Below are 24,693 nucleotides of genomic sequence, written 5' to 3' on the forward strand. Positions count from 1 at the left end.
CAACAACAGCAACAACAGCAACAACAGCAACAACAGCAACAACAGCAACAACAGCAACAACAGCAACAACAACATCACCACCCCTTTTTCATCGTTTACTTGGCCTTGCGCTAGGTCACGGAGAAGAAGTTTTGCTTTACACCAGTCAAGTCTACCTATGCGCAGAATCTGAATGAATTCCCCAGGCTATCGTTCCGGCGAGACTGTACGATTTGAGGATGAAATGGAAGACGTTGTAAAAGGGTTGAGTTGGATTCGTCGTCTGTCGGCCGCAACAGTGCATGAAGCTCGACTCGGAAGCTTTCTTTACAAGCAATGATTTTAGCCAAGATCAGTGTGGAAATTGTGTCATCTAAAAATCATGGCAAGCGTTGATTATATCTGTATGGGAATAGTGTCATGGAAAGAGATTGACGAGCGTTTGATTGGCAACTCGGCGTGGAAACATTGTGATATACCATCGGCACGAGCTAGATGTGAAAAGTTGATAAGTTTTCTCGAGAGTATCGGTTAAGATACCCCGTCATCAACAGCTCAAGAATGGAATCTTTAGAGAGGACAACAGGTGTCTTGTTGAATGAATACACGGTGTTTAAACTACAGAGTATCGACCGCCAGTCCTCTCTGCTGCGTCGGCTGCACTCATGGTACCTTCCTTCAACAAGCGCATCAGTTCCCTCATTGCGTCGTGCACGACAACCTCCGTGTCGCCTTCGACCAAGATGTACAGTTTCGGGTTCTCGTTCGGCCCGGGTTCCTTGCCAGCAGGGTAAAATGAGCCCTTTGTCGTGATCGAAGTCCCGGTTGCTTCGAGGATTTTGGCCACGTTCGTCCGGTTCGTGACGGCCCAACGTGCCTTTTCTATAACCACACAGTTAGCAACGTCCCTGAGCTGATATGTGGGAAAGCGTGTGACTGTATGAAACAATAACAACAACGACAAGGGGAAAACGGGAAAACTTACGAGGAAAGTCGTTGATCTCCAAAGTAGCGTGGAATGCGCCGGCGTCCGGGCCTTTGTTGTCTATAGGCACGCCTGAGCGCATGACACCGGCCTTGGATAGTTTCTGGTTGATGCCGGCAACGGCAGCCGCAACCCTGTCCATCTGGTTCTTCGGCGCTGCGGACGCCGGTTCGCGCTCGGTCCTGTGAACGGTGATCTTGCCGTCGAGGTCGATACCCTTGGGCACGCCAGGTAGACTGTTCGAAGGAGGAGGATGAGGAGCCGCAGCAGCAGCAGCAGCGTCGCGGTGCGGCTTGACGCCCGAAGCAGCTTTGGAGAAGATGTCGTCGCCAACCTTGACCTCTCTGCTGTCCTCCTTTTCTTCCTGCTCGTCGCCTTCCTCGCCGGTTTTGAACGTCTTGCGCTCGCGAGCCTTCGCAGCGTCACGTTCCTGGTCAAGTCGTTCGAGACCTTTACCGCCAAAGCCCGACACCCCTGCCTTCTCCTTCCCAGCCTTGACTTTCTCCATGAAATTGTCGACGAGTTTCTGTACGGGTTCAGGGACAGGCTGGCCGCTCTGTTTCAATGCTTTCGCGATATCCACAGCATACCTATCCTGCTCCTCAGTCAAGAAGGTGACTGCCGTCCCCGTATTGCCCGCTCGGCCTGTACGACCAGCACGGTGAACATAGTCTTCCAGATGGTTGGGAGCATCATAGTTGACCACAAGTTTCAACTGCTTCACGTCGAGGCCACGGGCAGCGACAGACGTTGCGATGAGAATGGGCACAACGCCAGCTTTGAAGTCATCAATGGTCGAGTCTCGGTCGATTTGATCTTTCCCACCATGAATCGACATACACGGGTAGCCCTTCTTCATCAGATCTCTCAGCAAACCGTCTGCGGCTTCTTGGCGGTCGACAAAAATAAGAACCCGGTCATCTTCGTTCTTGTCGTGTTCGTACAGCTTGCCCAGTAATTCGAGAAGTCGAAAAAACTTTGTGTTTTCCTCGCGAACTTCCACGATTTGAGTGATTTCGGGAGCGACTACACTGCGACCACCCACGACAATCTCAATTGGTTTCGTCAACGTCTTCCTTGCAAGCGCTTCCATTTGACGAGGAAACGTGGCGGAAAACAGTACCGTCTGACGGTCAGGTCGTATGTTTGCCAAGATCTTCATTACCTGTGGCTCGAAACCCATATCAAACATTCGATCAGCCTCGTCCAGTACGACATAAGTGACTCTTCTCAAGTTTGTTACTCGTCCACTGTTTGCCGCGAGAAGATCAATCATTCGGCCAGGCGTGCAGACAACAATCTCAGCCCCACGCTTCAAGTCGGCAATCTGATCTTTGATAGGAGCACCACCATACGCACAAACTGCGCGAAGGCCTAGCGCCTTAAGGAAAGGCTTGCACTCTTTATGAATCTGGGTGGCAAGCTCTCTGGTGGGACTCAGAACGAGACCTATGGGGCCATCGAGGGACTCCAGAGGTCGTTGGTCCTTGATGTGTCTGAACATCGGCAGGAGGAAGGCGATTGTCTTTCCCGAACCGGTCTTCGCAACACCGATCACGTCCCGACCGGACATAATCGCGGGGATAGCTTGAGATTGGATACTCGTCGGTGCATCATAGCCCAGTTTCTGGATTACTTCGAGAACCTGAACACCAAGGCCACATTGTGCCCACTTCTGAACCGGCTTGGGTACGTCAACTCCCCTTACCTTGATATTGTCAAGTTCCATCCTGAGACTCACAACCTCTTCTTCGGTCCAGTCAGCCATGTCAACAGGCTCGGAGTAAAAATTCCGTCTGAAAGGTTCGTATTGAACCTTGGCATGGTTAACAGTTGGTATTTCCTTTTTCTTCTTTTTCGCAGCAGTTGAGGCCATTGAAAGGATGCTGTCTGGATTATCTTCGTCAACCGCTGTAAGGTCGACCTCGTCGTCTCCGAAAAGGGCTTCGGGCTCTTGCTGCCGCGAATTGGCCTTTGATTTCTGAGCAAATGATTTAGTGGTCGGGACAGGCTGGAGGTCTTGCATGAAGGCATCAAGGGGGTCAATTTCCTCTGCTTCCTCCGCTTCTGCTTCGGCATCCGCAGCAGCAGCGGCGGTAGAAGCAGGAGCGTCAACCATTGCTGTATCTTCGCCTCGCTCGGCTTGGCTTCGCAGTTCGGCAGCGGCGCGTGCAGCAGCCATCCGTTCGTCGGATCCTTCATCTTGCATGTCCGCGTCTTCATCTTCATCGTCCTCGTCTTCGACGCCGCCTGCATGGGGACTGTCGCCCACGGAGGTGGTTTCCAGAGCCATATTGGGTAACTTTTCTAGTTTCTTCTTGGTGCCTTCTTCATCCTCGAAATCTAAGACTTTTTTCGACACATCGTTCTCCACCCCAACTTTCACTCCGAGACCGAACCTGCCCATATTACCTTTCGGCTTCAAGGTCTTCGAGACACTACCTCCATTTGCCGGAGGTTTGGGTGAGGCATCTATCGATGGTACATGACCATTGGGTATGACTGGTGCAGCAATGTCGCCGCCGAGGACCTTACTTGCAGCTGAGGCGTGATGTGCTTTCTTCACTATTGCCTTTGGGTCGAACTTGCCCGCATAGGAAACTGTCGTGGAGATGGGCGAAGCCGGTGTAGCCGGTGATTGTGGTGAACTGATTGTGGGTGAAATTCCTGCCCTTCTATCAATCTCATTCAAGAGATTTCTGGTACCACCTGTCGCCTCGAGCTCCTTCTGCTTCTTGGCTTGTTCTTCGGCCTGTTTCTTCTTCCACTGTTCCAATTTGGCGAGTCGGGCGGCTTTGCGGTCTTCATCGGTCTGTGCTGTGGGCGTAGAAGGCTTTGATGGCTGTATCAAATCATGAGTGCTGTATGGATAACAGGGCTTGGGCATGCGTACTTCTCTTGACATATCCCTTGATTCTTTGCGCTGTCGCTCCCGACTGTCTTCTTCTCGTTTACGTTTCCTGGACTCTGTGGATTCGTCCCTTACTCGACGGTCCCTTTCGCGAGAGCCATCTCTTCTTTGTCGTGTCTCTCGTTCTCTGCTTCGACGCCGGTCATCTCTGTCTCGCGAGCGCCTGCGATCCCGAGACCGGTCTCGCCTTGAGTAGTAGGCGTCTTCATCTCGACGACCATCATAACGTCGGTCTATGGAACGGTCCCTCCGTCGATAACCGTCTCGATCCCGTTCGCGGTCGCGACGTCTTCGCTGTGAGAAATGGTCAGCAGCTGTATGTGAAATAGAAGACAAAGAAGGGCATACATCTGGACTTCGAGACCTCGAGTGCTTTCGACGATGGCTTCGATCATCGTCTCGGCGACTCCGATCATGTCGATCCTCATCTCTCCGGCTTCGTTTTGACGAGGAATATGAGCTGCCTGCAGGTGATGGTGAGCGAGTGTCCCCGTGCCTAGCCATCCTATGGCTGCAGATTAAGTGAGCTTTACTGCTTGAATCGCAACCAGGATTAGGCTCGAAAAGAAAAATTCCGGGCTTTGGCGTCGGGAATGATGGTCCAACCGTAAGTGAATAGGGTCGAACAGACAGGAACACAACCGATCAACTTATGTCCAAGCAAGTGGAAGATACCTCACGACTATCTGAGGTTGCAATATTTTCCCATGCCATGCGGAAGACCATGTAGCCTGCGAGCCCACTAAGCCTGCCTTGCACAGCACTGGCCGCTTAAGGCGGCACCGTGCCTTGTCCCGCATCGAGACTTCTTGGCAACTGCAGCCTTGTTTGACGTGCGATAGTGCGTCACTAGAGGCAATTGGTGTTAGTCACGTGCAGGGGTTTCTGAGCCAGCGCCCGTTGCGCAGCTTCGCGTATTGGAAGTAACTGCGACACGACCCAGCCACCACAAGTGGTTCGACAGTTGATATCAACCCACCGATACCTCAATGTGCTTCCCCTTGCATTGATTTCGAATTCCACCGTCCTCACCCCTTGAACTGCAACGCTTGGCCATGGCCGTTTTCCCTGTCCCACGAACGCTGGCCTCGCGACTGCTGGCCAGGACGACCCGGTCGTTCACGCGACCATCTCCCGTCAATCCCCTCCTACGCGTTGTTTGCAATTCCTCGGCCAACAAATCTGGAGACGGCCGTCGCGGCGACTGGTCCGACCTCACGTTATTCTACAAAGACGCTAGGACATATGCAACAGCCACCAAGAAGCCAGCAGGCAAGCCCAAGGCGCATGTAGGACGCGCAGCAGCCGGCAAAAAGAAGGCCACTCCGAAGAAGAAGGCGACCAAGAAGCCAAAGAAGAAGGCAGTGAAGAAGCCAAAGGCAAAGAAAGCACCCAGCAAGACAGCTCTCGCCCAGCAAGCGCGCAAGGCACTATCAGACCTGCGAGCTGCGGCACTACTGGAAGAACCTAAACAACTGCCTTCAACAGCATTCTCGGTGATCCTGGTGGAGGAAGCGAAGAAGAGCAAAGCGTTTGCCGGCTCTGCTACTGCAGCATCAGAGAAGTATAGAAATCTGAGCTCCGAAGAGCGCGAGGTATGTTACGTCGCTGGATCCTCAGGATGTTTACTGACCAGTGCAGCAATACAATCACCAAGCCAATCAGAACAAACAACAGAACACTATTGCATACAAGAACTGGGTACAAAGTTACACACCTCTACAGATCAAGCAAGCAAACAATGCTCGACACCAACTCACCAAAAAAGCCAAGGCGGCAGGGAAGAAGACCAAATACCCGACGATCCAGGATGATCGGGCAGTGAAGGCACCGCGCAATGCCTACACCTTCTTCTTTACTGATAGACATTTGTCTGGTGACATGTCAGGAATGTCAGTCGGAGAATCAGGTAAATTATTGGGCAGGGAGTGGAAAAACTTGTCTGCGGCAGAGAAGAAGGTAGGGATTTTCACGCTCTGTATGGCTAATTTCCACTAACTCTATCTTTTAGCCATACAACGATAAGGCCGACGCTGACAGAGCTCGATACGTCGAGGAATGCCGGTCTGTCTACGGTGTTGATCCCGTTATTCGAAAGCGAGCGCCCGAAGCATCCTGAACTCACATGTCTATAAATTCACGTCAACGTTATCCTCTATGTATGGCTCAAGCATTGGGCAACGTACAGCATTGTTGAAGGCAGGCTCAACTATATCAGCAAGCCACACTCTAACATGTTCAATCCCACCAGAATTGGGACGAATGCAATTTTCGTATTCCGCGTCTCAATAAATGGCTCTGCTTGCGCGGGCCGTAGACTTACCTGGCGCCGAAGAAGGATCGGGTGGCTAAAATCGGCCGGAGGAGGGCTCGCGCCAAATCAACCATGTACGACTTTGATATCTCTTGTACAAATGCGATTGTTTCTTCCGTACCACCTGTGTTTTCATCTCCATCTAGTTTTGTTACAGGAAAGCCCAGAACTTTTGGGCAGTTCTTTCCACTATCTACAGGCCAGTCATTATCACTCTACCGGGCGGCCATGCGGCGAGGGTATGAAAGGATGCTGCGAGCCAGGACCATAAAGGGGAAAGTCCAGCCTGTGCGATAGCCCTGACTTGGGGGTCCAAGATCAGCGCTAATTGTCCTTGGACAGAAGACGCAGTCCGTTGATATGCCGCATTCTCCTAGTAGATCACTGGTCTTTAGGATTCCCTTCCTCTTCGAGCATATTACGCCTGCTCTCCATTGTAAACCACAGATTCCTGCTGGCGCTTTCCAGGGTCGTAGTGATCCCGGCTCCAAACCCTTGAAGTATGGCAACGAGTTGCGCCCGTAGTCCGTCGATACCTCCGTCAATGCTGCCGACCCACCTCGTGCCTTCCATGTCAAAGATCTGCCCGTCGATGCGAGCTCCCAGAAGAAGCAACTTTTTGAGTCCATCTTGCACAGGTTGATCGTAGTATGAAGGAACCATCCTCCTCGTGGGTGCCGGAAAAGCAGGCGCCTGTGGCGAAAGAATGGAAAAGGCCGCTTTCAAATGCGTTGGCGAAACAGCGGGGAGAGTCAAGATGGCGACGGCGCCTTGCAGGACGGGTGTGAGTGGGTGTTCGCCCTTGTGAGCACTCGCTGCCTTGTACGCAGCCGCAGAGAGAGCGTGTGTTAAACTTGGATCCTCCTTCTCTGAAGAGATCCCAGACAGCCCGCTCAGCGTCTCCGGCGGGAGGTCACCCGGTTTGAAGAACTCTGTGATCCGTAGAGCGGGCTCAAAAATGTTTGTCTTGATCACTTCCAGTTTGATGTGTTCTGCGATCAGTGCCTCCGGAGGTGCTCCCTGCGCAGCGAGCTGCGTGTCGAGCTTTCGCAACGCTGAAGCCAGTTCCCGCCTGATGCCGACCCACTCTGCAGCCTTAAGATTGGTGTGCTGGAACAGCACGATCAGAGGAGTCGTCTGGAGGAGGGAGACGTAGGATCTGAGAAGCTGTGATTTTCGGTAGGCCGGGTTGCGGAAGCTGGGAGGTGTCGCCGGCGCGTAGCGACTTAATGCTGGTATCGAGGCGTGTATCTGTTCATCCGAAGGGGCTGGAACTGTAGCTGCCGTCGCATATTGGCATCTATTGCAGGTGTATGCGGACCGTGACGGAGCTCGCTCGAGTTGGAGCTCTGCTAAGCGCACGAGGGAGCGCAGTCGCAGTCTCGGTGGCATGTTGAACGACTCTACTGCAGGCTAGACTGGCAAAATCGCTCTGTCTACTTAGGGTATATGCCGAACAATTAAGGATGTCGCAGTGTGGAATTGTTCACCCGAACACTGGAGTGGAAATTTAGGGAAGATCCGATTGAGAAAAAGTCGCCGCCGCTTTTATGCCCCATGGACGCGGCGAGCCTCCTATCACACTCTTAAAAATTGATACGGATAGATGTTTAGTACCTTAATGTAGTAGCTGATTATCAAGACTCGTACCTATACTTTGAAATGATGCTGTCTTCATACGATCGACTGCCTAGTACCACCTGGGAACATAGTTCGGCCAAACTTTCAGTTCGCTTTCATACCTCTCGAGGATCTTGCTCTTGGAACCGAAATCCACGTTCGAGCTGCTGAGCTTTTTATATTCCACTTCCCCCTCAACATATTCGGCATCGTATTGGAATTCATCTTTCCAGCTTTCCACCATTTCCTTGACGTCTTTGGGGAGCAGGATCTTACTCTTACCCTGCCACCATTCAGGACTGGCCACAAAGGCAAGCATTACTCTTGGTTCATCCGTCAGATTCGGCATGCCGGCGTGCCATAACCGCAGATCACGGATAACGAGGGAACCTTTCTTCGTACTTGCCTGGAATGGAGGGCTGTGTTTCCTCCGTTCTTCTAGCAATTCTGGCCGGATGCTCAACATTTGTTCGTTGTCACAACCAGAAACGTGCGCATCCTGCACGCTGACATGGTGGCTCCCGACCCAAACTTCTGTACCTCCATTCTCGGCTGTAACGTCGACAAGGCTAATGTTGATCACGTATGCAAAGGGGAAGTATGCAGGATGCGCAAATTCGCAATCAGAATGTACCGGTTGTCTTCCGTCGGGGGCCGCCTTGAGTGCGGTATTTCCATTCGCGTAATGAATTACAGGGCGCGGGCCCAAAGTTGCTGACAAGATCGCCGCTGCAAAGGGATTGCACCAGATATCCTTATACATCAGCTCTCTGGTTGGTGGGGGAGCCTGGTCCATGTTCCGTGTCTGTGTCCCAAAATTGAAATGATGGTCGGGGTCTGCAGCAATTTCGAGCGCTTCGGGCGCCAGTTTAGCGTTGAGCGTGTCGATGTGCTCAGTGTCGATAGCATTCTCGAGAACTATGATGCCGTCCTTGTGCAAGAAAGCAACGCCTTCGGCTATGATGTCCAGAGTCGCTTTCCCAGACCGACGTACATCTTCCGGTATGAAGACGGTATGTATCTCCTGGTCGTTGTTAGGTGTGTAGGAGCCCATTGTGATGGGGTTCTTTTGAGGATCAGTTAGTGCTATCGGTATGTAACATTGCGGCGCAAGATGTAAGTGACAACAGGAAACATCCTCGATTTATACCGATGTGCTTGACACAGTGACTCAAGCAATCGGTCCAATCACGACCACCAGAAGGCTAAAGAGCAAGAGGCTTCTTCATTCCAGCCGGAATCTTGACGCTTATCAATGGTGAGTGTGTTAGCGTAGCATTGTGCATCATGGAGGGTGAGGGGGTTCGGCCCAGTCGCAGACGGACTGTTATTTCTCCTCGAAGAGGAAATGCATTGCAAATGCGCATGTAGATCCTTGTAGTCGACCGTAAATTCTACTGCGAGGCATTTATACCAGATCGTCACCTGCAGCAACAGGGAATGACGTCTTGACCGAAGATCCTGGAAACAGCAATTTGTTCTCTCGAACTCCTGTATTTCAACTTTTCTGCACCAGGTTGGCGGACGCGTTTTCTGCAGCCCCAGTTACTTGTTTCGTTTCCATAGAATTCAGCTTCTTTATCTTCTGGTTTGGCGCGTATTTGTGCGTACAGAGACATTCAAAATGGTGTACATTCGACAGCGCAACCTCCCGAAACTGCGCGAGTACAAGTATGCCGGTGTTGATAAATCTCTGGTCTCGAAATATATCCTGAAGCCCTTCTACACTCATGTCGCTATCAAATGTTTTCCAATGTCTATGGCGTGAGTAATACTGGTTCTGCTGAGATTGTAAACTGACGAGCCTCATAGACCGAATCTTGTATGTGGCAGCTCTCAACTTCCTCCTTAATTCTAACTCCAAGAATAGATAACTCTTACGGGCTTCAGTTTCGTGGTCATCAATGTCCTGACGATGCTCTGGTATAATCCGACTCTCGACAGGGACTGTCCTCCTTGGGTTTACCTGACGTGGGCCCTTGGACTCTTTCTTTACCAGACTTTCGACGCTGTCGACGGTGCCCAAGCCCGCAGGACGCATCAAAGTGGACCCCTAGGAGAGCTCTTTGACCATGGTTGGTATTATAATCTTCAAGGATGGACCCATACTAACATTCCGCAGGAGTTGACGCTTGCAACACCGGTCTCGAAGTCCTTCTCTTCGCGGCTGCCATGAACCTTGGCCAATCATGGAAGACTGTTCTTACACTCTTTGGAACTGTTCTCACCTTCTACATCCAGACCTGGGATGAATACCACACACATACGTTGACCCTAGGAATCGTCTCTGGGCCTGTTGAAGGTGTCCTGACATTGATTGTGGTCTACTTCCTCACTTTCCTCAAGGGTGGTGCAAGCTATTGGCAACAGCCAATGCTCCCGAGCCTTGGCTTTCCGAAGAACCCATTGATTCCAGAAAGCATGTACCAGCTGGCTTGGAACGAGTGGTATATGTTGTACGGTGGTGTGGTCCTCGTCTTCAACACTGTCAGCAGCGCCATGACAGTCATCAAGGTACGGCGAGAAAGGGGCCAGGATCCATACAAGGCTTTATGGGGACTGCTTCCCATTTTCGTGACATGGACCTTGATAACGGCTTATCTCTGGCTCAACCCGGTCATTCTGCATCACCACCTCGTGCCCTTCGTCCTCTTCGCCAGCATGGTTAATGCCTACTCTGTCGGACAGATGATTGTTGCACACCTAGTCAAGGACAAATTTCCCTATCAAAACGTCCTTGTCGTCCCACTTGCTTGGGCTGTCGTCGATAGCCTAGGTCCACGGTTAGGCCTGTGGCCAAGCGCTCTGGGTAGCGATATTTACCAAGTTGCATTCATCTTTCTCGCTCTAGGCCTGGCTCTCGGAGTTTACGGAAGCTTCGTTCACGATGTCATCACCACCATCTGCGATTACATGGATATCTGGTGTCTGACCATCAAACACCCTTACGTGGAAGGCAAAACGGATGCTGTCACTTCTCCACAGACGGGTGGGAAACAGAACGGAGAACTTAAGAAGAAGGCGTGATTTGGATTGTACAAGAGTGAATGGAGGGTATTTCGGCTGTTTCCCGGGGCACATTCGTTTTCTCAATCACTCTCCGACCTTCGGGATGATGACCCCCCCTACAAACGACATGTCTTGTGTTCTGGAGTTACTGACATGTACCCAAGATCACGGTTGGCCCGTGTCTTGATCCTATAATTGTTGTAATATCCCACTTTAGTTTTGGCTTCTGCGCGACTTCAGTTCCATCCTACATCTCCTCGCTTCCTGGTCTATCCATAGATGCCTTCCGAAAAGCACAACAGTGGCTCGAATGCCGCAAGGAGCAATACAGGCTCGCGCAAGGCAAGCAACGGTAAGTCTCAACCATCTGGCGTTGCTCAATGCTGCTCTTTTGTCCCTGAGACCTTCTGAATGCACTTTGCTGACTTCGGAACAGCGGCCCCATCCCAAGCAACGCACCATACTCACCGTGTACGAGAAATCTGTCAAGTCATCCCTGCGCCAGGATACAATAAGCCACCTGGGGCGTGTGTTGCCGCCATGCATCCCTGTTACCGGCCGCTTGATTTGGGCACATGCAACGCCATTAACAGCCAGAATGGCGTGTCTCGAATGTACAACTCCGAGAGCATCACAAACACGCGCGTGATCGAGACAATCATGAAACCCGAAGATTACAATAAGCTGTCTGAGGGCAACCAGAAAGCACTCGCAACGGCCAATTGGACTCGACATCAAAGCAGCAACCACCGTTTACCTGGACAAGCTGCTCCGCCTCCTCCTCCTCATCCACCACCTCCACCCCCTTCAGCCTCAGTCAAGGTCATCCCTCCGGCGCCATCGGTGCGCGACATTACACCGGCACTGGCACCGGCACAGCCGCCACCACCTCCTCCCCCTCCAGCTTCGAGGTCGGCTCATACTGCTGTACGACCTCCGCCCCCGCCTCCTCCGCCGTTGCCAGCAGGTCAAGGAGGGACAGCGTCTCTCGCCCCCCTTCCCAAGTCCAAGGCGCCATCCAAGGCTCCAACAACGCATGTTCACAAAGTCGACTTCGTCCCGCCGAAAAGCCATCACTCTGCTGCCGTTGGCAAAGCAGCGACACTAACACCGTCAGATTCGATCTCGAATAGGTCCGCACGGACGAAGCCGGCAACAGTCAAGAATGCCTCGGTGAAGGGCACAACGGTGGCCAAACCCCCCAAGGACGACACAAGTTGCGAACTTTGCCATCGAGGCTTTGGCATTCCCCAGGTTGATGGCGTGCGTATATGTTCTGGTTGCGTCCAGTCGCATAGGTTCTTGGTCGCACAGAGTTCTGGTAACAGGCGCTGAATCAAGGGACACGGGACCTTCCCTGGAATATGTACGGCTAAGTTTATTCTTTGTCACAGACTTTGCAACTATCATCGATGGTGGCTGCTCATGAGGCAATGTCTGGGCTTGAACTAGATATGCCATCAGATCCACGGGTTGGGTTTTGACCCTCCACGTGCCTAGTGACGTGGCTGTACCGGAGACAGCCCGGGGCAAGCTGGATACATGAATTTATCCCAATGGCCCTGGTTCTAATAGATGAAAATACAATGAGCTCGCAGTACGCTGTAGTGAACACTTTTGACAGATTTCATCGTTTTGTCTCTTTTTGCATGCTTGTTGGCAGTAGCTGAAGCACTTTCGAGCCACATGTTTCAAGCAGAATAGTCAAGATACCGTTACGGGGCATATTTATGTTTTTTCTGAAAGACCATCACTCCGCATGCATAACAGCCAGCTTGCTGGAGAGTATTCTATTCCCAAGCAGCTGCATATGATTGACTGCCCCCAACAACAATCTCGAAACTGGCCCAGCCCGTCGTTCTCCACTGTGTGGAGGGCAACACCACACAGCGCACCGCCATCTCGCCCACAGACTTATACCGTGTTCTCTCGAGTTGATAGAATGCCTCAATAGCGGTCGTTTCCGTCTGATGAAGACTAACAATCGGAGATAGTTCGCAGGGTATTCGCAGGAAGTTCTCTGGAGGGTAAACGCATCTAGTAGCCCAGAGCGGCCAACTTCTGCTTCGTCTCGCTGCTTCCTGACTTCTGTGCCTCGGCGAGTTGTCGACGAGCGACCTTCTTTCTCTCGTAGTAAGCCTTGCCCTTGACCTTTCTTCTCTCCTCGAGTCTGTTCCACAAGTTAGCCATCTGTTTTCTTCCTTCGATGCAACCTTCGCCAAATGTGGCAGTGCATGAGAGGCATACCTAGCAACAACATCCTGGTATTTCCAGCCAACTTCGTGTGCCAATCGGCCGACTGTGCAGTACTTGCGACCGGGCTTTAATCTGAGGACTCTCAGGGCCTGAGGCACGACCATTCGCTGCTTCTTGTCGTATGGGGGTGGGATTCCCTCGAAGACCTTCAGTCTGTCCAGGGCGGCGGCGCCTCGGGCAGTCTTGTGGGGGATCATGCCTCGGACGGTCTTGTAGAAGATACGGGCAGGAGCTCGGAAGTGGAAGGGACCACCGCGGGTTGGGTTGAATCGGGTGATCTTGCGGAGATAGGCATGGTACTTGACTATTCGTTCGTGTCAGTCGAGATCAGAAAATCTCAATGGTGGTCGTTAAGACGTACGCTTAGCACGGAAGAATTCGCCAGAGATGTTGAGAGCCTCCGCGCGGACAACAACGATCTTTTGGCCGTTCAGCAGTTGCTTTGCGACGGTACTGGCGAGACGACCGAGCAGGTGGCCCTTGCCATCGATAACAACCTGGACACACATTCCCATCAGTATCATGTCCGCGTGAGTCAACCGCGCAGTGTCCTGTGGGCGCCACAGATTCTCAGACTCGGGCAGGCTGCACTTACGACTGGCTCGAATGTCGACATTTTGCCCTCCTTGCAAAGTTGTCGATGTGAAGAATTGTTCGCGGTTTGGCGAGGTCGTGATGTGGTCGTTGGTCGAATGTCAGGATTCCGGAGTCAATTCATCGCGAAGCGCAAGTGCGAGCCCAGTTGTGTGCCAAGAGCTAGCCTTTCCGATTCTTGGCACACGCACGTGATTGGGGTGGAGAATTTCGCGGATCCAGGCGATCTCCAACTTTTCTCGAAAAAGTTGGGCGGACCATCAGTCTCCGTCGCATGGATCAAGTCGACTACAAGAAGGTGCAGCGATTCCAACAGTCCACCATGGTTGCCTTGTGACAGCGAATATGCTTACAGAGAGTTTCATTGCGGCAACACTGACTGCGAACCCACCTGTTGCTCACGGCAGTGCTGCCTTGAGGGACGTAGGCATTTTCCTACATGAGTTTCAGCCACACCGTGGTTTCCGCCATGGGTACAAGAAGAGCTCAAGCCGATCCGGATGTGTTGCGATTAGTTCCTCTCATATATTCGCAGCGCAAGCTGATAAAGCAGTCGTGAATATCTACAGCCGAGAAAGAGGAAATCAAGAAGCGACTGTGCCTTTCCCAGAGAGGATTCACAGTCTAGCATACGCCGATGGCGCAGAGATTCTTGTACTTGGAACAGAGGGTGGAAAATTGATTCTCTGGGAGATTGCAACAGGAAGATCCATTACTTCCTCAGCATCGCATCTGCAAGCGGTATCTTCGATATGCATAACTCCTAATAACGAGTACATCCTTTCCGGCTCTGCTGACACGACTATTCATGTCTGGTCTCTACTCAAACTGGTCTCGTTTGTCCAGCCTGCCGGTACCTATGCGTCAGACGAACCTTCTCACTTGCCTATACAAACATTCTCTGCCCATAGAGCTACGGTCAGTGCGATTGCATGTGGCCACTCGAGAATCAACACAAACTTCGCCGTTTCTGCCTCGTCTGACAAGACATGTTATGTCTGGCATATCGATTCATGCCAGGTTATCCGAACTTTGCTTCTGCCTAGTTCTGCAATCTCAGTCACCATCGACCCAGCAGATCGCGCGATCTATTTTGGTTGTGATGACGGACAGATCCAGTCGTTCGACATTTACCAGCGCAAAGACCAGATTCACGCCTCAAGAACACACTCATCGGAGTTTCCACCTATACAATTGCTCCCCAAAGACAGCTGGTTGGCTCCTTCCTCAGATATTGGAGCGACAAATTGCCTGACTTTATCTTACGATGGGACGTCACTCCTCTCTGGTCACCGTAATGGAGCCATCATTAGTTGGGATTGTGGGAAGCACCGGATAACGAACGAAGTTGCGAATCTCGGCCAACCTATTACTAGCCTTCGAATGCTTAAGCCAGAAGGTCTCCCGAGGAGAAATACACCCAGCTATATTATTTCAAATATTGTCAAGCCTAATCTTGATCTTGCAGCGTCCAAAGACAATGGCTCTTGCGGTATTCCGGCGAAATACAATATCCAAGTGAAACTCAACACTGCGAAGTCCGCTCAATCAGATGGACAGATCAACCAAGCCATTTTAGGCCACGGATTCCCGCAAGATTTGTTCGATGACGCTTTGCGTTCTCTGACTGCAGGCAACCAGGGAACTACTGCTTCTTCTCTGGACAGTAGTGAACTTGGAAAGGTCGAAAGACTAGAGGATGAAGTTTCCCGACTGAAGGAACAGCTGAAGGTATTACACAATGTCGAGAAGAAACGGAAAGAGCGCAACCTCGCCAAACTGAAAAGGCAAGATGAACTCGATCTCGAGAAGAGAAAAGTTTACTTTGAAGCAAAGAAGAAGGGCCAGGACGGTGATTTCGCGATCAAACAGTTCGAGGAAAGGAGAGGCTTGCTGGAAGTGACCAGCGATGGAGACCACTCTGATGTACAGATGGATGTCACTTGAGAGCTATGTGACAATATTTTTACACGTCGCACGTCAAAGGGACCTTCCTCAGCTAGAAGTTCCCAGCCTACCAACCCAGCAAGCTCTTGACAAGTCTGGCAAAGCGGAACGGTCGCAACCTTTTGACATTGCAGACGCTTCGCTGGGCTTCTCTTCCCAAGAAAACCATTGAGATCCTGCAGGAGCTTCTTGGGGAAGGAGACTGTGAGAGGCCGGAGCTAGATCTAACGCCACTAAGATTGTTTTAATGGCCGGATAACGAGCCGACAGACGAAGAATGCTCGGCAAACTAGCTCAAGCACAGAGTGCCAAAGCCTGGCAATTTCTTCGTATGACAGACTATTGAATTGCTCCCAATTCCGACGGTGTGTCAACGCTGATGTATTACTTGCAGACGGATAGAGGGAGTCCATGAAGTATTCATTGTCCACATAAGCAGGGTCAACTTTGGTCGAAACTGTTCAAAGACTAAGGAAGGGTTTGTTCTCAACGGGTCTCTTTGGGGAGAACTGTCCGTACGGTCAAAGATCTCAATGCTGCATCCTTATGCCTTGTCTGTATAGCACACAGCTCTGGTTGGAGACTAATCCGTACATCTCTCAAGATCCAAACTGGTTCAGGACTATGCAGATGAACATCCAGGGGTTCGGCCTCGTTAGAAAGTTCCTGGTGGATAAATGTACTTGAGAACCATGTAACTATCCGCAAACTGTGCCTAGTGCAGGAAATAATTGCTGTTCCTTTTGGAAGTATCAAGTGCCAGGCCAAAGCATTCCAGTTGGCGGTGCACTGTCTAATTGCGATTCAGGAGAGGGACTACTACTTCTGTGTCGTTGCATTCACCTGGTTGTCTTACATAAGCATGGTGGTTCCTTGGCACGCGCCTTCGTACTGTGCAAAAAAGTCTGGCATTCTTGCAAGACCTGATGATAGTCCAATTCAAAGCCAAACATCATCCACCTTGTCGCACGCTTCTCGAGCTCAATCTGCTCGAGACTGCGATCCCCACTTAATCACGGTGTCCCGATCCTTCTCGGTCACACTTTTCACTTCTCCCAACCGCTTTTCACTCTTCGCAGCCGGATCTGCACTTGAGCCTTGCTCCAAGCCAGCTGTTTGGCGAATCGCCGCATTCTCACTCGCACCGACCCCTCAAAAGCGCAGTTACGCTAAGAAAAAGATGCCTCCCAAAAAGGCTGTGAAGGAAGAGAAGATTCTTCTGGGAAGACCCGGCAACAGCTTGAAAAGTGGTATCGTATGTAGGGAACGTCCACCTCGGGAAAGAGACGGGTGACTGACAATCGGACGTCTCCAGGTCGGCCTGGCTAATGTTGGCAAATCGACTCTCTTCCAAGCCATCACAAAATGCTCGCTGGGCAATCCTGCCAATTTCCCTTATGCGACCATAGATCCTGAAGAGGCACGAGTCATCGTACCGGATGCTCGATATGACTGGCTCTGCGAACACTACAAGCCAAAGTCGCAAGTACCTGCGAACTTGACGGTCTACGATATTGCTGGTTTGACCCGGGGTTCGTCGACGGGCGCCGGTCTTGGAAATGCTTTTCTATCACATATCAGAGCCGTCGACGCCATCTTCCAAGTCGTGCGATGTTTCGACGATGCAGAAATTATCCACGTCGAGGGCGATGTCAATCCCACTCGTGATCTAGACATCATTTCCGAAGAGTTGAGATTAAAAGACATCGAATTTGTCGAGAAGGCAAAGGAAAATCTCTCCAAACAGACACGACGTGGCGGCCAAAGTCTTGAGATGAAGAAGTTGAAAGAGGAGGAAGCCACAGTTGACAAGATCCTGGCATGGCTGAAGGATGGCAAGGACGTCAGAAAGGGTGAATGGGGTCCCAAGGAGGTGAGCGTGATTCATTTCTTACCCCCTTGCCCTCAGTTGTATCATGATGAACAAGAGCCATGTGCTCGATATAATCCCAGCTCGTCGACAGCAGCCTCATTTACAAATCTCACGTTAGAGGCTGTTATGAGAGGAAGTCCAACTCTGACATACTCCTGTGTTTTACATCTGTCCACACACACCAGTCGCATCTCAAATCACTGACAATGCAATTCTAGGTCGAAGTCATCAACCCCCTTTTCCTCCTAACCGCGAAGCCAGTTGTCTATCTGATCAACTTGTCAGAAAAGGACTACTTGCGACAAAAGAACAAGTACCTGCCCAAAGTCATGGAGTGGATCAAGACCAATGCTGCTGGGGACCCCGTGCTGCCCATCTCCGTCTCGTTCGAAGAGCGTCTCGCCACCATGTCCGACGAAGAAGCCGCCGAAGAATGCAAGACTCTCGGCACGAAATCCGCTCTGCCCAAGGTCATCGTAACTATGCGTCAAGCACTCAACCTGGCCAGCTTCTTCACAACCGGTACTGATGAGGTCCGACAATGGACGATACGGAAGGGCATCAAGGCTCCTCAGGCGGCTGGTGTAATTCACACGGATTTCGAAAAGACTTTTATCCAATGTATCGTCTACAACTTCGAGACATTGAAGGAGTATGGGGACGAAAATGCAGTGAAGGCCGCAGGAAAAGTGATGACGAAAGGAAAGGATTATGGTAGGACAGAAGCACAAGCACTCCTCCGTGTTCGTGTCAATTGCTAACTTGAATTGCAGTTGTCGAAGACGGCGATATCATCTTGATCAAGGCTGGTGCGGCCAAAGCGTAAGGATGTGTGTTTTCATTCATTCATGCTTGCAAGATCTCATACCTTCCATGACCCGAACATGACTTTCTCGGAAGCTTCTTCCCAGCTCATGATCTGAAGAAGTCAGATAATTGTTGTTGTAGCGTGCTGTAGCTGTCGATACATACCAGCCACACAGCAGAATACACTGCTATCAACAACCCCTTGTGCGTCAAGCACCTTTTTGCCTCTCCCCCTTCTATGTGTCGTGTGCTTCTTCGCTGTGTCGGCTGTCGGATCCACCCATGTGCATTCAATTCACCATACTCCCAGCCTACCCTCACACAGTTTACATTCCATCCAGCACGTACCCTCCGTATCCATCTCCGCCAAAGGCGCGTTCAACGTCCTGTTTCCAACCTTCCTTCTTGGCCAGCCACTGCCCACCTAGCCACAACCGGATGCACGTGTCGGCCGGCTTCACCTGCGGACTCTCCATGGGGACAAGTTTGTAGAAGTTCGCGTCGAGACCACTCGGCTCGCACGCGCAAGTGCCCATTCCGACATCCACGTCCACATCGTGTTCCCGTTTCCGTTGCTGTGATCCAGATTCATCATGCTTCGATACCGGCGGCGACGGTGGTGGTGGTGGTGATGATGGAATACGAGCGCCGGCAGGGGGGCAATGCCTCGCTATGTCATGCTGATAGCCAATGTCCCGGAAGAACCAGACGTCCTGTTTCGCGGCGAACATGGCCAACGCGAGCGTGTGCACGGGCGCGTCGCCGTAGCGTTCGTAGAAGAAGCCGCCGCCCTCGTCGAGCCACTCGGCGTACCTGCTCGGTCCCTCGGACCTCCAGAAACCGAGCGAAGCGATCTCAAAGTTGGAAAAGAACTGACAGTTGTTGTACTCGCCGCCGTTGTCGGGGTCGAGCAACCAGTCGAGATCGGCGTCCGGGTGTAAAAGCTCCGGGTACCTTTCGATAAAGGCGCGCGTGACGGACCACAGAGACGTGAAGCTTCGCGCGTCGTCGAGGATGGCCATGTTGAAACCATAGACCAGCTCGTTCTGCTCCAGGAAGGAGAAAGGGTCGTAGGGGATGGAACAGAAGAAGTGGACGTCTGGCTCGACGCGCCAGTACCAATTGTATGACAGTAATGCGGGATGGCGGTAGAACCAGAGGGATTGCCAACTTTTTGTTTTTTTCAAACCGGTTCTAAGTCAGTGTCTCATGCGATTCATGTATGATCGTTCGAGCGTGACCGAAGCTGGGGGCCCGCAAGAAGAAGAACAAGAAGAAACAGGGAAGAAAGAGAAGCGCAGGCAGGTATAGATTTCTCGCACATGCACACACCACACACACCACTCACCGGATCATGCTGTGGTAGCTCAACATGTGACCCTTTCCGACACTGATCGTACCAAGATAGTCCAGCGTGTCCATGTACCGGTGGTGGTCTATCCAGGAGGGAGTCTGCCAGTGTTCATGAGGCACCACATGGTACTCTGTCTGCGCGTCTGTTGCGTTCGAAGTAGCAGCCTAAGGGGAGAGAAACAATTCCATTAGCCAGCCCCTTGGCATCTCAGACTATTCAGGTTCTCTCTCTCTCTCTCTCTCCCCCTGGAACAGGGCGATTTGATTTTTGGGATGGCCCACGAACCTTGAACTCTTCGCTGAATGGCTTCTCGTTGAAGAAAATCCACGGATATCTGTACCGTCTGTTCCAGTGAAACTCCAGGTCACGCATGCTCTGCAGAATGCCATCGAGTTCTTCATTCCTCACCAGACTGATGAGTGCCGCGCGAGGACGTTGGGTACGAGAACCAGGCAAGTGAAAGTTGAAGTCGGAGTGATCTTGGAGCCATTGTACCGGATTGTTGTCCTTGTTCCCATAATCTCCTCTGGCGCCAACTGGCTGAAGAATAGCGTGCGATGTCCCAGTATCTCGCCGCTTGGGTATTATCGTGGCAAACAGGTTGTGCAAGTTTGGTGGGCCTGTGAAGAGGAGTAGGAGGAGCAGGCCTATGGAGGTGACGAGGACATATCGCCAGAACCTGTAGGTTCGGAGGTAACGTCTTGCTGAGGTTTGCATTGACGAGGAGGCGCAACGTTTGAGCGGCTCCCGCCCGGCGATGAGCGGACCGGTATTGGGCAAAGTGGGAGTGTGTGATGAGTCTCCGATCGACGGAAGATTTGTGCTCGTAGAGGCTTCGGAAAAGGTGGGCGAGTATAGACGCCTGCGGGAGCCCGGCCCAGGATCGAGTTGGCTCGAAGACTGGGCTGATGCCATTACTGTGAGACAGAAGTCACTGAAGTTGCTGAAGAGAGGATGGGTGCGTGTTTGGGGAACATGACCTCAAAAAGCAGACAGGGAAGTGAAGAGGGAGAAGAAGAAGCCTGGTGCCTCGCAAAGAGTTGTTTGTGAATTTGCCGTCCTTTTCTGTCCCAGTCATGATATGCAGCATTGAAGCTTACCCGAGATACCAAGTGAACACCATCGAATCCTCATTGCATGCATTGCCCCGGTGTTCGACCATGCTATGCAGAAAATACTCCGACAGACCTCCAGCCTCTGCATATCGCAGTAAGTTTGCCCATGTCCACTGCGCCAGGCTCTCCTAGTGATCACATATCCATTTCATCCTGGCCTTCAGAACCGCCGTCAACAATGTGAAGCATTTTGGCAAAAGGCACAATGATCCGCTGCAAATCCCGATGTTTCCCAAGAATCAATACCACGTCTTTGAGGAGTTCCTCCCGCTGCCATCCGCATATCGATTTCGAATCTTCGTCCCAGTTACGCCCTGCCACCACATTCGTCGTTCCGACCGACGCCTCACCGCTGCTGCTCGGCTGTTCCACAATACCACCAAGAAGAGTCCGTAGTAGCTCTTCAACCTTGAGTCGGAGGCCTTCTGCACCCAGTCTCTTTGCATACATGAGCAAATATATTCTGAACTCGTCCTTGGCCCCAAGCATCATAGCCGCTGCGATTCGATTTTCCAGGTGAGCTATTGACACGCCAGATTCAAAACTCTCAAACCCTTCTCGCGATAACAAGACTTTGACGAGGCGTTGCAAGAAGTATGCTCGACCACGCAACAATGTCTCGGAAGTGGTGTTCCTTTCTAGCCATGGAATGATGCCCGCGGATACATCGACCGATCTTTCTGCATCGTTCTGTGCTTTTGAGGGATGAATATTGGAAACAGAAGAATCGGTGGTATTCCAGTACTGACTGCCTACTGCCCACCAAACTTCTGATAGACGTTGCCAACAGTACATTTGTGGCGAATAAGCATAGCCCTCTCCGTTGGTCAGACTGACGATAATACGCCCTTCCGAATTTAGACGAGCTTGTGTGATTCCTGGAGCGCCTGTAGGGTGAGCCGCCAGCGAATGCATAGCTGCGTCAAGGACTGGTGCCAATGAAACCGGTGGGTGCGGCGACGACATAGTCTTGACGTTCCAGACATAACACAGGCCCACTGCAGTAATGCACAGGAGCCAAGAATTGTACGACGTAAGAATAACCGGCTGGGCTTCCATGACAATCGCACTGTTCAGTCTCCTGCCATTTGGCGTCCACAGATAGACTGCGCCAGCCTCATCCGCGGCCGCCCAGAAGTTCTGATTACCTGTCACGAGCAATACAGGCCGTGGGATAAAGTCTTGCCATAACGGCTGGTCCTTTCGCGTGAGTGTGATTCGACAGGGTTCTCGATCTTGAGCCCTTGGAGTTAGGGAAGGACCTGAAGGATTTCGAGCTTCGAAAACGAACTCTGGTTTTTTACCAGCTTCGCTACTAGCATCAACAGACTTGCCCAACGCATCATTGGCTTGGACAATATGTGTGCGGACTTTCGGTATAGCAAGACGTATTTGACTAACACTTAATGCTGGATTGATGACCGCCGGCCGTATGAATTCGGGAGTAACTTGCTGTCCACTGACAGCTGGCTGAGGCTGGGCTGGAAGCAAGCCATCAGCGCTGTTAATGACAATCGGCGTGACTCCTTTCTGGCTTGCGGCGACAATACGTTTTTCGGTAGTGCCTTCTTCCTCACCCTCGATTTGAGCGTACTTTCGTTTGTTTCCAAGGAGGAGGGATGCTATGCCGCCTTTGGGGAGGCCATCGAATGGCTTTGAAAGATCAAGGATTGATTGTGGCGTATCGACTGCGCCCTGAACATTCGCAGCCGCACTTACAAGTTTCGTCTGCGGCAGAGAGGACTCTGCGCCACCAGCGCCAGACACCAACAGCGGCCTGATTCTTTTCTTGCCATCCTTGGTGATTTCCACCCTATTTTTGAGTCGCTCGAGCTTAGCTTGGTTTGCCTCATCTTGTTTCGCAGCTGCGTTACCGTTAGTTGTCGGCTCGGCGCCATTGGTGGGGGTTTCTGTAGTCGAAGTGCCGTTGGTAGTAGCGGCCGTACCGGCTGCTGGTGGCTGGGATGGGTGCGAGTCACCCATCAGAGCGCCCATCCGTCCCTCGACTCCTTTGAGTTCCCCGGCCTTGCTCATTTCTTCCAGCAACAGAGCATCCGTGGTCTCTGGGAAGCCGAGCCCTTTTCGTGAAGTACCGAACTTACTAAGTGAGCGGTCATTCTCTTCGATTGGCCGAGGGTAACCAAGCTCGCCCGGTTCAAACATTACAGTGAGTATCGTTCCGTCTAAAGCGGTGGCGAATAGTGCGTGACCGTCGGGACTCCAAGTGATGTCTGAAATTGATTTCCCAGCAACATCTTGTTGCACAACTAGAGGCCGAGGGCTGCTGGTAGTCCAAATGCTCAGGCATTTATCGGCCCCTCCACACGCAATAACCGTTGTGTGAGGAGCTACATGTCCCTCGAGTAGAGATCGATCCATCTGCTCTTGTCCATACAACCGAGGTGAGAAGGCGCAAACTTCCACAGGTCCTTCGTGCCCGATGAGTGTTGTATCTCCATCCCAGCTCCCTCGATTGATGATCGCAATAGCGCTGACCGGACCGTTGACCGCATTGGCTGCAGCTATATGTTGACCGTCAGGTGCCCAAGAGCATCGCCGAAAGTACGTTGTAAGTGGGGAGTTGACAAAAGGTGCAGAAATAGTTTGCTCAAGGATGAAGTTGTTAACCGCATCATGAGTACTGTAATTCTGAGTCGGGGAAGTGAATCGAAAGATTCGGATCGTTCGATCGTCACTAGCTGTCGCGAAGTACTTGTTTGCAGGGTCAAAGGTGATGCCTTTGACATGACTCGAGTGGTTGGGAAGAGTCTTCAGCTTCTCGAAGGTAAAGCCTGACCACACCACCACTTTTGAATCCAGTCCAACAGACACAAGTATCGTTCCATCGTATGACCAGCCCAGGTCTTGTACATCGTTGTCATGACCGATGAGCCTTCGAAATATACGCCAATTCTCGACCGGAGGCGCCTCGTTCGAACCTAGACAAAGTCTCAGCGGATGTCCTCGCAGCACAACATTTTCACAGACCAAATGCGGCGTGGCTCGGTGGACTAGGATCAAGTGTGTATATGCAGACAATCTTGTCGTCGGCGCCGGAAGCCAGAAATTTCCCTCCAGGTGAGAAGCGCACTGTGTGAATAGTTCCGGAGTGATAACTCATGGATGCAAGCTGTTTCGGTTTGTCGTATTTAGCGTTCGCGGCATTATAGATCGCTTCGGTCGACCATATGCGAACATAGCCATCTTTAACAGCAGTCAGCAGTCATGTTCGCAGTGCAAAATCCCAAGACGTACCACCAGCTGCGGTAACAAGGCGCTGGCCGTCAGGAGAGACATGACAACTGTAAACCTCGAAATCCTTCTTTTCCCCTAGTTTTCACCATTGTCAGCATCTCGAGGCCTCGAGAAAGGGTATGCAGCACAGTTGACGCGCTTCAGGACGCGTTAGAAACCTGTGCAGGGGCTGCGCGAATACCTCCATGGGTAAGCCAGATCGGCTTAATGATGTGCATGGTTGAACTATCTCTGCGGCCGTCGTCGGGTAGGCATCGCGAGGAGAATGAATCTGATGATACGGCGTATTTGCAAGAAGTCGCGGTCGAAGCGGAAGATGTTTGTGGTGTGGTGAAGGAGAAAAGTAGAGTCAAGTCGCTGGCATGGTACCGCAGGCATGTTGGCAGGTTGCGTTTTGGAGGTCTGAGTCTGCGCCCAGCCTGATGATATTACAAGGCTGGCCGAGGTGATCAATTATCTACCAACAACTAGGGGTGCATTGTGTCGCTATTCACTTGAGAGTACCCTCCAATACAGTGGTCTGCGTGGTATCACAGTCATCTTCATTATGGCTTACACGGATATCGACTTTTTAAAGATGTCCTTTTGCTGGTCTTACACACAAGCGCCGTGCTGTTGTGAATGAGTAGAAATCCCTCCCTCCTGGTGAAACGCAACACTTTTTCCCATCGACT

The 24,693-nt window shown here is 51.7% G+C and overlaps 11 protein-coding genes across 11 annotated transcripts; 5 read left to right on the top strand and 6 right to left on the bottom strand.

The window, feature by feature from the left end:
- Nucleotides 1-592: 592 nt before the first annotated feature.
- Nucleotides 593-4,379, bottom strand: PV08_08164 (uncharacterized protein; the record flags this gene model as incomplete). The annotated part of the gene is made up of 2 exons (XM_016382490.1): nucleotides 593-861; nucleotides 965-4,379. The coding sequence occupies 2 exons, from the start codon at nucleotides 4,377-4,379 to the stop codon at nucleotides 593-595; spliced, it is 3,684 nt and encodes a 1,227-aa protein (XP_016233193.1).
- Nucleotides 4,380-4,930: 551 nt separating this feature from the next.
- On the top strand, nucleotides 4,931-5,994 carry PV08_08165 (uncharacterized protein; the record flags this gene model as incomplete). The annotated part of the gene is made up of 3 exons (XM_016382491.1): nucleotides 4,931-5,470; nucleotides 5,517-5,834; nucleotides 5,887-5,994. The coding sequence occupies 3 exons, from the start codon at nucleotides 4,931-4,933 to the stop codon at nucleotides 5,992-5,994; spliced, it is 966 nt and encodes a 321-aa protein (XP_016233194.1).
- Nucleotides 5,995-6,570: 576 nt separating this feature from the next.
- Nucleotides 6,571-7,581, bottom strand: PV08_08166 (uncharacterized protein; the record flags this gene model as incomplete). The annotated part of the gene is made up of 1 exon (XM_016382492.1): nucleotides 6,571-7,581. The coding sequence occupies one exon, from the start codon at nucleotides 7,579-7,581 to the stop codon at nucleotides 6,571-6,573; it is 1,011 nt and encodes a 336-aa protein (XP_016233195.1).
- A 298-nt stretch (nucleotides 7,582-7,879) lies between these two features.
- PV08_08167 (uncharacterized protein) lies at nucleotides 7,880-8,863 on the bottom strand (the record flags this gene model as incomplete). The annotated part of the gene is made up of 1 exon (XM_016382493.1): nucleotides 7,880-8,863. One exon carries the CDS (start codon nucleotides 8,861-8,863, stop codon nucleotides 7,880-7,882), a length of 984 nt encoding a protein of 327 aa, XP_016233196.1.
- A 570-nt stretch (nucleotides 8,864-9,433) lies between these two features.
- On the top strand, nucleotides 9,434-10,836 carry PV08_08168 (uncharacterized protein; the record flags this gene model as incomplete). Its single annotated transcript, XM_016382494.1, has 4 exons — nucleotides 9,434-9,573; nucleotides 9,622-9,631; nucleotides 9,680-9,884; nucleotides 9,932-10,836. 4 exons carry the CDS (start codon nucleotides 9,434-9,436, stop codon nucleotides 10,834-10,836), a joined length of 1,260 nt encoding a protein of 419 aa, XP_016233197.1.
- Nucleotides 10,837-11,097: 261 nt separating this feature from the next.
- On the top strand, nucleotides 11,098-12,153 carry PV08_08169 (uncharacterized protein; the record flags this gene model as incomplete). The annotated part of the gene is made up of 2 exons (XM_016382495.1): nucleotides 11,098-11,170; nucleotides 11,255-12,153. The coding sequence occupies 2 exons, from the start codon at nucleotides 11,098-11,100 to the stop codon at nucleotides 12,151-12,153; spliced, it is 972 nt and encodes a 323-aa protein (XP_016233198.1).
- Nucleotides 12,154-12,855: 702 nt separating this feature from the next.
- Nucleotides 12,856-13,598, bottom strand: PV08_08170 (60S ribosomal protein L16; the record flags this gene model as incomplete). Its single annotated transcript, XM_016382496.1, has 3 exons — nucleotides 12,856-12,988; nucleotides 13,066-13,378; nucleotides 13,436-13,598. The coding sequence occupies 3 exons, from the start codon at nucleotides 13,596-13,598 to the stop codon at nucleotides 12,856-12,858; spliced, it is 609 nt and encodes a 202-aa protein (XP_016233199.1).
- Nucleotides 13,599-14,013: 415 nt separating this feature from the next.
- Nucleotides 14,014-15,615, top strand: PV08_08171 (uncharacterized protein; the record flags this gene model as incomplete). The annotated part of the gene is made up of 1 exon (XM_016382497.1): nucleotides 14,014-15,615. The coding sequence occupies one exon, from the start codon at nucleotides 14,014-14,016 to the stop codon at nucleotides 15,613-15,615; it is 1,602 nt and encodes a 533-aa protein (XP_016233200.1).
- A 1,180-nt stretch (nucleotides 15,616-16,795) lies between these two features.
- Nucleotides 16,796-18,314, top strand: PV08_08172 (GTP-binding protein YchF; the record flags this gene model as incomplete). Its single annotated transcript, XM_016382498.1, has 4 exons — nucleotides 16,796-16,870; nucleotides 16,931-17,488; nucleotides 17,707-18,202; nucleotides 18,262-18,314. The coding sequence occupies 4 exons, from the start codon at nucleotides 16,796-16,798 to the stop codon at nucleotides 18,312-18,314; spliced, it is 1,182 nt and encodes a 393-aa protein (XP_016233201.1).
- Nucleotides 18,315-18,621: 307 nt separating this feature from the next.
- On the bottom strand, nucleotides 18,622-20,564 carry PV08_08173 (uncharacterized protein; the record flags this gene model as incomplete). Its single annotated transcript, XM_016382499.1, has 3 exons — nucleotides 18,622-19,465; nucleotides 19,644-19,813; nucleotides 19,935-20,564. The coding sequence occupies 3 exons, from the start codon at nucleotides 20,562-20,564 to the stop codon at nucleotides 18,622-18,624; spliced, it is 1,644 nt and encodes a 547-aa protein (XP_016233202.1).
- A 335-nt stretch (nucleotides 20,565-20,899) lies between these two features.
- PV08_08174 (uncharacterized protein) lies at nucleotides 20,900-24,237 on the bottom strand (the record flags this gene model as incomplete). Its single annotated transcript, XM_016382500.1, has 4 exons — nucleotides 20,900-23,703; nucleotides 23,753-23,968; nucleotides 24,020-24,094; nucleotides 24,201-24,237. 4 exons carry the CDS (start codon nucleotides 24,235-24,237, stop codon nucleotides 20,900-20,902), a joined length of 3,132 nt encoding a protein of 1,043 aa, XP_016233203.1.
- Nucleotides 24,238-24,693: the final 456 nt, after the last annotated feature.

Source organism: Exophiala spinifera (genome assembly GCF_000836115.1).
Source record: "Exophiala spinifera strain CBS 89968 unplaced genomic scaffold supercont1.6, whole genome shotgun sequence".
In the NCBI taxonomy this organism is placed as follows: domain Eukaryota; kingdom Fungi; phylum Ascomycota; class Eurotiomycetes; order Chaetothyriales; family Herpotrichiellaceae; genus Exophiala; species Exophiala spinifera.